Raw genomic sequence first — 15287 nt, 5'->3', positions numbered from 1 at the left:
ATTCATATCAAAAATTATTCTTAAACCAAAACACTTAACATATGTAATCTCATTATCATCTAGGCTTCTTCCATACTAAGTTTTTTACTTTGCTTCTAGTCTTATTATAAATTTAGTTATATCTGCCCAAATTCTCTAAACCCTGAAAGGACAGGTTTTTTTTATATTTTGTCCTCTCAAATTAGCTCAAAAACCTAATTATTTGCAAACTAAACATTTAATAAATGTCACTGAAATTAAATTTATAGAATTGTATTCCAGAATGATCAAAAGTAGTTACTTTTTGTTTGTGGTACCAGGGATTGAACCCAGAGGGGTTAAACCACTGAGCTACATTCCCAGCCCATTTTTTATTTTTTATTTTGAGTCAGGGTCTCATAAGGTTGCTTGGGGCATCACTAAGTTTCTGAGGCTGGCTTTGAACTTGCACTCCTCCTGTCATAGCCTTGCACCACCACACCTGGCAGAAGTCGTTACCTTTAAAATGAATAATGGTATTTGTCCTAAATTAATTCAACAAACAGTAATGAGCACTTACTAAGAAGCAGGAACTATCCTAGGAGCTGGGAATTCAGATGGGGACAGATAAGGACAAAGGCCCAACAGCTTATCTTCTGAAGAGAATAGTGAGAGCAGGTAAGTAAAGGAAGGGTGGTAGGTGATGATGAATGACAAGATGATGCTGGACAGGCAGATGGGCCATCATGATGTTCCTCGGGAGCCAAGAGAAGCAGTTCTGACTGCAATCTTTGTACCCCTGGGACGTGACATGAACTGACTTACTGTTTTGTTGTGTGTTTTTTTGGTTTTTTAGTTGTAGATAGACACAACACCTTTATTTCATTTATTTAAATTTATGTGTTGCTGAGGATCAAACCCAGTGCCCCACACGTGCCAGGTGATCACTCTACCATTGAGCCACAATCTTACTTTTTTTATAAAATTGCATGGGGGCCAGATAAGAGGCTTCTGTAGTAAGTTTGGTAAGAGTGATGGTTTATCTGGATTATAGCTGTAGCAGTAGACATGGACCCAGAAGGATAATTCAAACATATTTCAGAGCTGAACAAGACAAGACTAGCTACCGAACTGATGTAGAAGTAAGGAGAAAAGGAAACGAGAATGAAATCTCCAGTTTGGGGTTTAACTACCTGTGGGGAAAGATGGAGAGGAGAAGCAAGTCTTTAAGAATAAAAGGGAGGCTGGGTAAAATAAAGACATTCTGTCCATCTGCAACTACAAAAAAAAAAGTTCAAAAAAAAAAAAATTCCCATGGGAGGCTGGGGTTGTGGCTCAGTGGTAGAGCACTTGCCTTGCACACGTGAGGCATGGGTTTGATCCTCAGCACCACATAAAAATAAATAAACAAAACAAAGGTATTGTGTCCATCTACAACTAAAAAAAAAAAAAAAAAAAATTTTTTTTTTTTTTTTAAAAAGGAATAAAAGGGACTTGGAGGATCTATTAAGCTGGAGCGTGCTCACTTTCTATCAAGTGTTAATTGGTCATGAAGCTTCTAAATTTCTCCTACCAAACAGGAAGCTTTGAAAGGGCAAGAACTGTTTCTTGTTAATCCTAGTACCCACAGCACTGAACATACCAGAAGTTCAACTATGTCCACCAAATAATGATCAGCAAGGGGGCTCACAACTGCCCCAAGTAAAGGCACATGGGCAGCTGCTCATCCTTCTCAATTTCAGCCTTTGGCCAAATTTACCCCTTTCAAATAAATATGAAAAATTTTCACTTAGTCCAAAATTAACCATTCCAATTACCTTTCTATTGTCATTTTACAAAAACAAAATGGCAACGGAAAAATAATTTACAAATGTTCATCCATCAATTGGGCAGTATCAAGAACAGTGCTGGGGCTGGGATGTAGCTCAGTGGTAGAGCACTTGCTACCATGTGCAAGGCCCTGTTTTTAATCCCCAGGAAAGAGAGAGAGGGAGGGAGGGAAGGAAAGGAAAGAAATAAAAACAAAACCAGTGCTGGCCACATTGCAGACACTCAGCAAGCATTTGTTGGATAAACACACAGCAGTGTGGCAGGAGAGTGCAAAGAGAAAGGAATTAGTATTAGGTCTCTTATCTCTTTCTTATCCAGCAAGACCTACAGATAAAATGAGGCATAATAATTCTCTATCTTGTTTAACACAATAATTTCATTAATAACTGGAACTGATATGATGAAATAAATCTTTTATAAATTTGAAAGAAATTTATAAGGAACAAAATCATTTTAGATATTTAATAATTTGAAAAGCTGATGATATTTTCTAAGTTGAATGTAGTTTGGTTTTGTTTGTTTTGTTTTTTGTTTTGGTTTTGGTTTTTTGTGGTGCTGGTGATTGAACCCAGGGCCTTGTACATGCAAGGCAACCACTCTACCAACTGAGCTATATCTCCAGCCCCAAGTTCAATGTTTTTTTATATTTCCTCCTAAATCTCCAATATCCCCATTATCAATCCATTTTACACCAAAAAATATATGAAGTAATCTTCCAAAGCATAGTAGAGGGTTCAGGAGTTGGATGAGAAAAAAATTTTCCGAAGGCTGTTTTGAAAGTAGGCTCATTCCTCATGCCAAACGTTTTCAAAGAAAACCTGATACTGGTTTCTAACATTCCCTAGGAAAAGTTGAATGTCCAAATAATGAAACACAGAAGGTAGTTGAATTTGACTACAGTGAACTTTCTCCACTTATAATTTTTCAATTAAAACTCCTAAAATTAAAATGCCGTAATACCTGAGGCACCATAAATACCAGAATACCGCTGAGACTTCGAACCAGATGGAGAGGATTCCTTCATTCGATCGATCACATTTTCCGAAAGCTGAAAAAGCAACATCAAAATAAAATCAATGACAAAAGAACAAGAAACAGTGCAGTAACATCTAAGTTATTTAGTCACCCATATCAATATGTACAAAGAACCGCCTAAAGAAATGAGTCTAATAGCTATAAAACTAGAAGCAAGTAAGAATAGTTTTAAAATTTCAAGATGCCCCCCATAGCACTACTCCTTTTTTTCTTCTAATGCACTGCTAATTGCTCATTATAAATAATTCTTTGTTTTATGCTGTGCACTAAATTGTAATCCTGGAGAAAATTCTATAAGCCATCAGAACTCCTTCAACTTTTCTCCCTCAACCTACAAAATTATTTAGGCATTAACAGTCCTTAGCTCCTTTCTTTCCAAGAGTCCCAAAGAAAACAGGGTTCCTCCCTCCCTCCCTTGTTTAAGGCTAACCCGACACACTTGCTCTTTCAACAGATTTTCTTATGCATTAACTATGTGCTGGGAACTAAGCTAGACTTGGACAATTCAAAGTCATCAAGTTGCTTAAAGTGAAGTGGAATAAACAGAAAACTGTCAGGCATTTAAATGTAATGTGACAGGTACCACTTGTGTGCTCCAACCTGTAAGGCAAAAAGCATAAAGGGAGCGCTCCAGCTAAGCTGTGGGGATGGGGTCTGGAGCAGAGGATTAAAAAAATTTTTCACCTGAAAATAGAATAGTGATTACCAGGGCCTGGGAAGGTCATGTGTTTGGGGATGCAGAGTGGAAGATGGGTGATTGGATATGACCCAAGCACTCTGTTGCATGTACGAAAATATCACACAGAATCCCATTGATATGGACAATTTATATGTACTAATTTTTAAAAGAGAAAAAATAAAAAGACTTGCAAGGGAAAGATGGACAGAGGGAAGAGAACCATCCAGGATGAGGGAACCTCATTAAGTACACATGAGAAACAAGGTTTGCCAGTAGGTACCAAATAGGGGTGTTAAGTAGGAAATCATTAGCGCTGAGATTCTGAGGAACTCTCAGGCCTGGAGAGCTGAGTCACCGGCCCCTCAATTACTTCTGCATCATTCCTTTTTATTTTCTTGCTAGTGCTTACCACCACCTGATGCTTTCTTGTCCTCTGTCTGCCTTTCACATTAAAGAGAAAGCTCCATATAAAAAAGGACTTAGCTGTCTCATCACCATACCCCAGAATCAATAAGCCTACGAAGAATGCTTAAATAAATAAACAAAATGACAAGAATGGATGAATAAAAGAATGGCTGAAGCAGGAAACTAAAGAGGGGACACAGTGAAAAGAAGCGGTAGAGGGGAGATGGGAGATTTTAGACTATTAAAACCCTTAAGCTTAACGAGTTTGAACTACATCCAGAAGCAACCAGGCACTACTAAAGGATTTGAAACAGAGTAATGACATGATCAGATGCACATTTCAGGAAGATGACTCTGGCTACAGTGTAGAGAACAGCCTGGAGAGGAATGAGAACAGAAGGACCCCTGAAGGAGGCTGAGGACCAATTAAGAAGCTATTAAGCATATGTCCACAAAAAACTTGCACAGGAATGTTCAGAGCCGCATCATTCATAACAGCAAGAGTGGAAACTGACAAATGTTGATTTTCTGGTGAATGGATAAACAAAACATCATAGATCTATAAAATAGAACACAGTTCAGCAACAAAGAGGGATGAAGTTCTGATACAAGCTACAATACAGATGGACCTAAAAATCGTTCAGCTAAAAGGTCACATATTGTAAGATTCTATATATATGAAATGCCCAGAAAAGGCGACTCTGTGGGGGCTGGGGATGTGGCTCAAGCGGTAGCGCGCTCGCCTGGCATGCGTGCGGCCCGGGTTCGATCCTCAGCACCACATACAAACAAAGATGTTGTGTCCACCGAAAAATAAATAAATATTTAAAAAAAAAAAAAAAAAGGCGACTCTGTGGGTACAGAATCCCTAAGTAGTTGCCTAGGGCCAGGGTGGAACAGGGATTAACTCACAAGATCTTACTGGGGTGACAAAGATGTTCTAAAACTGGACTGTAGTAATGATTACACAACACAGTAAATTTACTAAAAGCTGTTGAACTGTACACTGAAACAAGTGAATTTCATGGCATGTAAAGTATTCTACAATGAAGCTGTTAGGGGTATTATAGTAATCCAGGAAGAGCATATTCAAAAGATGTCTGGGAGTCCAAAGAGCTAACACTCGCTGAGTGCTTGTTGTTGAGTCAGGCGTGTCACTAAGCTGAGTACTTCACTCACTTAATCCTTAACATGCCATGAGAGAGATGCTTCTATCATCTCAATTTTATAGGTGAGAAAACTGAAGCACAGTCAGATGAAATACTTCACCCTGGATCACACGTTTTATCAGTAGTGGAGCCAAGACTCAAACTCAGGAAGTCTGAGTCAAGGTCACAGTCCACCATCCCTCTTCAGTACCACAATGGGTCTGACTAGATGTGGAGATAAAGAAAGGGAGGACATCAGGAAAGAACCCAGGTTCCCGGTCAAGTCTGGGTGATCCTCTCCTGTACCAAGGACCCTCTTGCAATAGCCACTTTCTCAACTCAACACTCTTTAGCTTTTCCTTCAATACAAATGTCAAAGTATTTTGGTAAACATCACTAGTGGCCAAGTCAGTAAACTTTTGTAGTTGTATTTATGTAAACAACTATATTTTATATTTACAAAGCACCGTATTCCTAACTTCCCTTTAGCAGCTGCACCTTGGGTCACTGCCCTCTTCTGGAAACCCTACCTTGGTTTTTCTGACATCCCACTCTGCTGGTTCGCCAAGGACTCTGGCAGGTCTTCTTTCTTTCCTGGTCTTCCCCCCCCCCCCCCAGGCTACATACCTTTAAGTGCTCAAGGCCACATTTTATTCCTTGTCTTTATTCTCTTTTCATTCCGTGAGCTCTTGGTGCTCTCACCCAATCCCTTGATTTTTAACTGCTGATGACAAATTAATGAATTCTTAACCCTTATCTCCAGTTCAAGACCAGTCTCCCAAAAGCCAGGCCTACATGTTGAATTAACAGACACCTTCCCTTGAACGTACCAGAGGCACCTCACAACCAACGCGTCCAAACTGAACTTACGTTTGACAAAAATACTCTTTCCTCACAGGTTGCTTACCTCATTAGTGACATCACCTCTATCCAGTTTCTAAATCAGCCCCCAGGACTTCACTCAATTTGCATTCTCCTTCACTTTCCTAGCCCAGACTCTTTCAACCCCTAAATGTTTAAACAACTCACCATCTCTTCTCCTGCCCTAATTTATGGCACCATCAATAATCTCCCAAAATGCAAATGTGATAATGACAACTCCCTGCTGCACTCTTCAATACCTACCTTCTGCTGACAAGAAAGTCCAAATTCTTCAGGGTTTGCTGTTGCTGTTGTTGTTTTGAGGTTTTTGTCTTGCTTTGGTTTGGTTTAATTTTGGCAGTCCTTGGGATCAAACCAAATTCTCTATCACTGACCTACATCCTCAGCCCTTTCACTTTACAACTCAGCACCTTGCTGAGTTGCCCAAACAGGTCTGGAACTCCGGCCTCGGCCGCCTAAGTAGCTGGGATCACAAGCATGCACCACCATGACCAGCTCCAAATTCTTTTCATCATTTGGTGATGGCCTCTCTCCCCAACCTCAACCTCCAGTTTCTCCCTGAACACTTCACACCTGTTCTACTCCGACACCTCACTTTGTTGACTTTCTTTGCCATCATTTCCTGCTCTCCTGAGGCCTTAGGAGCCAACTTTCAAGATCCATCTTTTCATACATCCGAAAGCTCTCACTGACCTAACCAGTCCCCCATTCCATTCCCACCAAAGCTATCCTTCACTGTGCCCACTCTACCTCACACAACCCTTTAACACAGCACCCCAATGATATAAGAATGAGCCCTTCCATATTTCCCTGTCTGCCTTTCAATAAGATTGTGAGCTACTATGTATTAATGAGTTATTCATTCAGCAAGTGTTCACTACCCCAGGCACTACTTAAGGCCCTGTGGTATGTAAGTGAACAAAACAGTCTATGCCTGAGCAGATACTCGTATGTCAGAGCCCAAACCAGAATGGAGGAGATGGCAAAGAGAAAGACTACAGCTCGTAAGCCGTGTTCTTTAAAGGAAAAACTCATGATTACTTTCTCAATGAAAGACAAGTGTTAAGCAAAAAAGCAGGGTGTCAAGGGACTTTCTATTTGAAGATGCCAGGGCCTGCTGTACCTTTTCTAAATGACAGTAATCACCAAGAATATTTGCTAAAACTCATCTGCAAAGTTGAGATACAGCTTAGGAAAAACTCTAGAAAGACTGAATCAAATCCCCTCAATGGTCAAATAAAAAAATAAAAAAAAGAAGAAGAAGAAGAAGATGATCCTAAGTAATATGCAGTTACTGGCAGCATCAAGGGGTTACCAGAAGTGGCAACCCCCAATCTGTAGTTCTATGCTCTCTCTACTAAGAAACATCCTTCAACCCCTCACATATAATAAAAATACATCACTTCCTCTTAAAGAGATAAAGTGACCCTTCGTTTTAGAATCTTAAAGCTATTCCAAGTGATATGTATGTAGTGATAGATAATATACACAAATAGCTGGTTTCAATTGTATATACTACTTAGTATATATAATGTACCATTGTTACAACGTGTTACATATAACACTATATTACAGTGTATATACTATGTATTATATTGTATAACATACTGTTACATACCCAATATAATATGTATGTATAAAGGGACACATAAAGCTAATTTAGCTTATATATAATTCTTATGTGTGATTATATAATTTTATGTTTATAATAAATTTATATTTATATTAAATATGTATAAATTACATTTATATATAATAAACTTATATATTAATTATATTTATATACTTCAGGGCAAAATCAAAGAACTTCATTAAAAATATATTCTACTTAATCAGAAAATGGAAAATCAAGTATTAGCTATAAACCTTACCTTTGTCCATATGGGAGACAGATACCTTCTAACTATTACATCTACTTCTCATAAAAATTCATACCTTGCTACCATCTCTGGCCACCATGATAAGTCCTTCCAATTTCCAAAGTAGTTTCAAAAATATCGTCCTTTCAGATAGATAGCTTTTTTTTTTTAGAAAGCTGGCCCAGTATAGATGAAAAATCATGGCCACTTACTAGCTCTGTAACCCTAGGGAAGTCTCTTCAATGAGTCTCACTTCCCTCATTTAAAAAGTGAATTTGCTTCTGGGGGTTACAGAGAAGATTATAGTTTATGCGGTATTAACTATAATTGGCTACAAGGTATTTGGTAAAGCTACTGCTCATACAGCTCCAGCCAGGAGGACACTGATTTTTACTTCTTCTTGGTTGAATCTCACCAATGGCCTGAGCCTATACTTCTCTACATGGGGCACAAAGATTAGGGCCACAGCTCCATGCTGGTATGCATATATAAAGTACTCCTTTACCTGTATCTGTGCTCTTTGGGTAGTAAGAGAGGAATGTCTCTTTCAACCTAATCAATAATTGTTTCTTACTAACTGTCCATCTCCTTTTGTGGGTTTGATGCTTCAAATTCTACCACTTAATGTCAAACTCTAACATGATTCAAAATATTTCTCAGTGCAGTCTTTGGTCATATGTAGTCCAGTGAATTAATAAGCACATCACCCACAGGAACAGATGATAAACACATTGCAGGGTTGATAAACATATCATATAGGTTTGCCTGTTGAAAGTCAACCATTTGTTCTTACACTCATTCCAGACTACATTCTTGGGCCCTTCAGAGTAGCACCCATAACCATCTACAATTCCAACTCTGTGACTTCAAGCACTATTACCCTGTCCTCAGACTGTCCTGTCTCTGCTGATCCAAGGCAACAGTCTTGCTTTGTTATCGTTTGCATTTAGAGTTCATGCTCTCTGAGCTGACCTTCCAAGTTGCAGTAGTAAGTTCAGACCTGTACACTCACCTGATCTCCTCTGGGAACAGGGACATTCACTTGTTAGGCAGCTGCTAAGATTGAGAAATGCTGGCCAGGGTTACACACAAAATCTGCAGCTGTAGAATAACTCTGATGTGTGACAAAAACTGACCCAAAGCTGGGATGGGGACTCAACGGTACAGCACAAGCTTCTGCAAGAGCTAGGCAGGCAGCCTCTGCAAGAAGCAACTTCTCCAGGAAATGCAGCTTTCATAAACAAGACATGCCTTTTAGAAAAGGCTTTTCCCATTTATTGATCTATACTTATATTATACCTGCTTTCCACTCATATCTGGAATTTATAAGGCAAATATCAAGTACAATTTATGGAAATTATTTATATCAAAGAGTAGTGAAATAACACCCACACAATATATTGATGCTAAGAATATACCCAGAAGTCTATGGACTACAACTGGGTCCATGGACTAATTCCTCAATTGTATGCAAAATTGTCTGCTTACTGCATTGTTCTGGGCAGAGTTCATTGATCACAGATAGATATACAGTGGTCTATTAACTAAAAGAAGTTAAGAACTATGCTTCTAATATATGGGGCAATCAAGAGAGCAGGCCTGCTGACATTCAACCAACTGACCTTGCCTATCCAACCTGCTCTCCACGGCTCCTAAAACCAATTTTAAGCCAAGTTGAAATGGGTATTACTCACCGCACCAGCGCACTCCAGAGGGAGGATGTGTGTCATCTTCTAGTTTTCCCACCCACCTTGTTTGGTCTTATCCAAGAATTAGCACAAACATACCACCCACCAATTAAAAAATCCAGTATTTTCTCAGACTGGAGACTTGGTTAGAGCAGCAAAAATAAAGTATTCTGCTCCCAAGGTATGGAGTAAAAGGAAGCGAGAACTCCTCTTATATTGTCCTTCTCTGAAAGCCCAAGTCAGGAACCACAACAGACAGAACCAAACCAGACCCTCACCCCCATCATAGTTTTTATTTTCTCCCAGATGTGTCATCAAAGTGACGAATGAACTCAGACCCATTTTTCTCTCTTGGTCTTCCACAGAGCACAGGTCATTTTTTGTGAGACTTAGTACACTTTTCAACTACTTTAAGACATAGTCTCCAAAAACTGCTATTATCATTTGACAGAAATCACTCCCAAACTTTCAAGGGCATAGGGCACAGTTGTGAATACCATACCCACAGATACCTATAAAATACATAATTCTTGGCTTTATAGTTTGTCACCTGTATCTTTTTTGCATTTGTCATTAGAAGACACCAAGAACTTCTGTCTTTATTAAATCCTAGAAAGATTAAGAAGGTACTATGCACAAGAGTCACAGAATCCACAGTTCAAGGGACCAATCATCTATTAGTTAACTGAATTATTCGTGCAACATTCTCAACAATCCCAAAGGCTGACAGAATGAATTTGTCATTCAGCACGTATGACACCCCATTAAGGAATCTCTTCATTTAGGGGCTCTCAACTGTCAATATCTCCCAAAGCAAAAGATGTGCTCCTTGTAAGTATCCATATTGCCATAACTTGCTCCTGTGAATTTTAGCTTGAACTTCAATGCCAGCTGCAGAGATTCATTTATGCCTGGAAACCATGATAAGTCTTACTTTGAAAGTGATACTCATTGAAGTTGACATCTGCTCTAGAAGAGTTCACTCACAGTTTTGATGTTTCAGATAAACCTGTGAAAGACTGGGTCATAAGCATACTTTCCAAGCAGGCACAGCAGGTGGTCACAAAAATCCTATTAAGCACATGTAATATGAGTAATAAAAATGCTTGGTATTTCTATCACTAGTAGCTTATTTTGGACTTGGAGAGGAGGGCAAAGCAAGAGGGGGGTCCCTTCATCAAACCCATATGAATAGTTTCAGACTCAAAATTGGAATCAAGTATAAGAATATTGGTTATTTATAGAAGAAGGGAAAAAAGCTAACAATTGCTAAGGATAAAGAAAATAAACAGACCCTATGATGAAAACACCTGCTAGGTGAGAAGAAATTTTAAACTTAAAATTGTAAATAGGTTCTTTAATTGCTAGTTGTTTGGGACCTCAGCAAGAAAAATATGAAGAAACATTATCTATCAATAAACTTGGCTTAGTTACAAAAAGTTTTAGGTTGCTTACTAAATGTTATTCTTACTGTAGTAAGTGAAGATGAAATTACTATCCTAATCAGTGGAACAGAATTGGTTTTCCAGCAGTGACTGATGCTATAGAACATGTACTTATATTTTCCATAATCAATGACTTAAACATTAGAAAATTAATCAAAGTGGTAAAGTTTTCTTCAGTGCCATGTTTTAACCAACTGAACTAAAGACAATGCCCTGCTTACATACCCATAGTGCTGTTCCCCATGACTCGGAAGGAAACAATATGGCTGTTTAAAGCCAGGAAAAATGTAAGGATCAACTAAAATAAATCTACAAAGTATCTAAACACAAATCACACTGGACTCCCAATATCCAGTCCTCGTGCCATTAGGTTCACCAGTGGGAGCACAACATGGTCTTATTTTTACCTACCTTAGGGTCATGTAAGTTTATGCATCTGTCCTCTTAAAACAGTTCTAGTAACGGCTACTATTCAGCAAACACTGTTTGACACTAGGCACTGCGCTAAATGCATCCACATGTCAAATTCTCACTAGTAGGCTCTATTATCCAGACACACTGAAGAAAGAAACATAATTAAAAGTGACTTGTCCAGGGATACATAGCTACCAAAGCAGAGCTAGGATCCAAACCCAGGTCTTTTTGGTTTCAAAGCACATGCTTTTTCTACACTACACAGTGCTTTCAAAGAATCTTAGACATTTTTCTTTTTCCATGTGACAGGACTCTTAAGATGCTTCACAGACCTTACCTCAGGTTATTACCCTAACCAATCAAAGGAAGTGATGGTACTCCCCCTTTAAAAATAAGGGTATATTCTCCGAGAAGTGACTTGTCCAAGACCACAAACTAACATGTAAGATTTAAAACGAGGTCAGTCTAATTCCTAGTTGATATTCTTTTGACCATGACCTCAAAGAAATCAGAATGACCTCTGAGTACTCAGCAGTTAACAACATGACACTTTTGGAGGAAACTGTAACAGGCTAAGTATGGCTACAAGAACTTACACTGCCACTAGGCTCACCACATTTCAAAACTGAAATCATAGATCTGTACTCAGCTATCATTTTGCTGATGAGAAAACTGAAGCACAAAGAGATTGCAAATCATCCTTGAAAAAGAAGGATTTGAAGCAATGGAGAACAGTGCAAGGGCATTCCAGGTGAAGGGTACATTCTGAAGAAAAGTAAAGAAGTCAAAAATGAGCATAGAGTGTACTTGAATTATGACAACATAGATAAAATGTATTACAGAGAGAGAAAAAAACAAAGAAAGCTTTTGTCAAGATGTGGGGCCAAAGGACAAAGTTTCTTTTTAAATTATAACATAGATAAAATGTATTATATGAGAAAGAAAAAAAAGAAAGCTTCTGTCAAGTGGTGGGGCCAAAGGACATAGTTTCTTTTTTTTTTTTTTTTTAAATGTTCTTTAAAAAGGTTTTATAAACAACCTTACGTTTTGAATCCATACATATCCCTATTGTCATGCTTATTCTATTCAACCTTATCTAATATTTGATATGAATCTCTGCTATGACCAAATTCTCTTTCAATTTGGTTTGTCACCGTTATGTCTGTACTACAGCATGAAAATATGGATTTTTGCATTTTTCTACAATCTTCACACCCAGAACTTATTTTGCTTTTTCTTTTAAGCCATTTTCACCCTCCAGTGTGGAATAGTCAAGACTTAAGATTTTAAAAATCTCTCCATAAAACTCAAGAGTTTACAGCAATGTTTATTTTACTCCAAAGAGTACCAACCACAATACTGCAAAGAATGCAGCCTTGAATATTTTTTTAACAAAATGCGTACTACCATTCATTAATATTTTATAGAAAGCAATGTTGGTCAAAGACCAAAAACAGTTCAACAGTCTGAGTTTCTAAAAGAAAACTTTAATAAACTCTTTTCAAGGTTAACAGTAGCAAAGGAAAAAGTTTTTAAACACTTTCAATATATAAAAAGTTTTATTTCCTAATAACAAATGCTAAAAGGAATTCACACATTTAATTTAGTAAAGCTGGCTGTGTAATAACAGAGAAAGAAAAAATATAAAGTATCATAAAACTTTCCTGAAGTCAAAAGTGCTTTATTTACTACGTTCAGGCATCATACTTCCAAAAATGTGAAGCTCCAAATTCAGGTGCAGCGGAGAGTGTGTTAATGAAGTTAGTGCTGGTATACTGACACCCTAGAGAAAAATCAAGTTTTCAGTTTACGTATCAAGTACATGCAGAGGGCATTAAAAAAAAAAAAAAAAAAAAAAAAATTCCCTTACAACGTCTCGGTCAGAACTGACTCTATTAACTTCTACTGGCCTGGAGAATTTCCAACCTATCTCAGCCCCCATCAGGCTGGCAGACAGTAGGCCTGAAGTAACTGGGACTAGTCCAAAAACGTAGGCACAGCAGGCCACAGAGAAGGCTCCTGGGAAAAACCAGATATCAGATGAAAGTGAAGGAGGGAGGAGTCAGAAGTCACAGAGGCAGGCGAGAAAGGGGGAGGGGTGCGTGTGTATGTGTGTGTGTGTGTGAGTGATGGGGAAAGGGGTGGTATCAGAAAGAAAACATTAAATGACAGAAAGCAAATTAAAGTGATCCTTAAAACGCCAATTCACCCTGAGAGATGATGTAGGCGTGGGAAAGCAGGGCTCGGGTCCTGAATACAGGAGCAGTAAGACACCACCCGTCCCACGGCAGGCGCGGTGAGTGCCAAAGTCCTGCAACTAGTGAGCAGTGCAGGTAAGGCCAGGCGGTGAGCCCTGGAGGGTCCCGTTCAACCCGGCATGCCCCACCCGGCCCCGCACAGTGCCTGGCACTTGGCACACAACCAGGAACTCTCTCTGAATGAACGTCCCGAGTCTGGAAACTACGGGCTTCTTCCCAGAGAGCCAGGCTCCGGGTGGGACAAACACGGGGGCGGGACAGGGAGACACCGAGCGGAGCGGGTCCCGGGGACCTCGGGGCGCTGGGGTCCCAGTCGGAGTGCTGGCCCTCCGCCCGCCCACTAAACTCACCCGGATGCCCTTCACCACGGTGATGTTCTCATTCTCGTCCGCCTCGAAGGTGACCCGGCGAGTGCTGGCGGTCCCACCCATGGCTCCTGCTTCTGTCCCCGCAGTCCTAGAGCGGACCCACGAGTTCTTCAGGGCCCCCGCGCACTCACGCGGGTGGAGGAGCCGGGACACTTCCCTTGCCCAGCAGGAGCAAGGCCACGACCCCAAAAGGCAAGGAGAAGGCGCCGGTCCAGAGCTCCCGCCTCCTCCGGTCACGCGCCATAGCAAAACCCCCTAGTGTTGGTCGGAGATCCGAAAGGCCCGCCTCTACTCAGCGGGAGAGCGATGATTGGTTGGCCCGGACCCGGATGCTATGGCAACAGGTGGTATTTGACAAGGTTTCCGAAGCCCCTGAGGTATTGGGAATTGTAGTCTCAAGCTGAAGCGATGGGTGCTGGGGCGAACTCGCCTCGGTCTCCAGAGTGCCAGGGAAGCATGGCATTCTGGGAATTGTAGTCTTGGCGGCTCTGAAGCCTTGTCACTCGTCAACTTTCAAGGAAGTTCATTCATCCAGCAATGGAGATTTAAAGACATTATCTAGAAACTGAAGTTGGTGAGTTCAAAGACACAATCTCTCTCTTTAAGAAATTTGAAGTTGGATGAGCGATGCACTCCCCTAATGGAGCTGTTCTTAAATACTACATTCAAATCCCTGACACAAAATTTAGAATATTTTAGTCTTAGCCATTAAAAGAAAAAAAAAAAAAAAAATTGGCCAATGTACCTATCTCGTGAACTATATAAAATACTTGTTTTATTTCTTTCTATAAAGTACAAATTTTAATGCTGATTTTCAAATCTGCATAGAAATTTAAAAAACGGGGGGAAATTTTGCACCAAACAAGTAGAGCATTCACTTTCGACATGGGTGTCTTCTTTCACTTCAGTTACATAAGGTGGGCCATAATGTGGTTAGGCAGAGAAAAGTTAAGTGCTTGCCAAAGATGGCATAAAATAGTGGAGGGACTAAAACGACATCACACCAAGCTGAGATGATTTATTTGGAAAGTTTCTAGTTTCATATGTCACCTCTACAAGACTAAATTAATATTTAGGTCATTTTTGTACAGATTTAACTTTTTTTTCTAAACATTCTGCTACATGTACATTTAGCCATATCACCTTAGACTTACAGAGGCAGATGTATTCTCTAGAAATTAGGTGAATGGGTCTGGGGGCATATAGCTTGGTAGCATCATGTGCAAGGCCTCAGATTCAATCCCCAGATCACAAAAAAAGGGAAAGAAAAGGAAGGGAAGGAAAATGTTAGGTGAGTGATGGTACTATTTTCAGTTGG

General features: G+C 39.7%; 1 protein-coding gene and 1 long non-coding RNA gene across 4 annotated transcripts in view; both read right to left on the bottom strand.

Moving 5' to 3' along the window:
- Chchd3 (coiled-coil-helix-coiled-coil-helix domain containing 3) overlaps positions 1-14197 on the bottom strand; it is a 266329-nt gene extending 252132 nt beyond the window's left edge. Inside the window, exons 1-2 of one of the 3 annotated variants that reach the window (XM_058582831.1) lie at positions 13952-14197; positions 2749-2836 (exon numbers count right to left, since the gene is read on the bottom strand). In XM_058582831.1, the coding sequence (XP_058438814.1) occupies positions 2749-2836; positions 13952-14032 (169 nt within the window). In that variant the 5' untranslated portion in view covers positions 14033-14197. The remainder of the gene's footprint in view (positions 1-2748; positions 2837-13951) is intronic. The other 2 variants (XM_058582830.1, XM_046455090.2) reach the window with 2 other exon arrangements.
- Positions 12811-13944, bottom strand: LOC124099850 (uncharacterized). The gene is made up of 2 exons (XR_006854116.2): positions 13214-13944; positions 12811-13126 (listed from the first exon to the last, which is right to left on the bottom strand). It is a non-coding gene; the product is annotated as an uncharacterized LOC124099850 (long non-coding RNA).
- Positions 14198-15287: the final 1090 nt, after the last annotated feature.

Source organism: Marmota monax, unplaced genomic scaffold (genome assembly GCF_021218885.2).
Source record: "Marmota monax isolate L192 unplaced genomic scaffold, Marmota_monax_Labrador192_F-V1.1 WCK01_AAM20220418_F8-fsc00131, whole genome shotgun sequence".
NCBI classification, from domain to species: domain Eukaryota; kingdom Metazoa; phylum Chordata; class Mammalia; order Rodentia; family Sciuridae; genus Marmota; species Marmota monax.
This window is presented reverse-complemented; position numbering and strand designations above follow the sequence as displayed.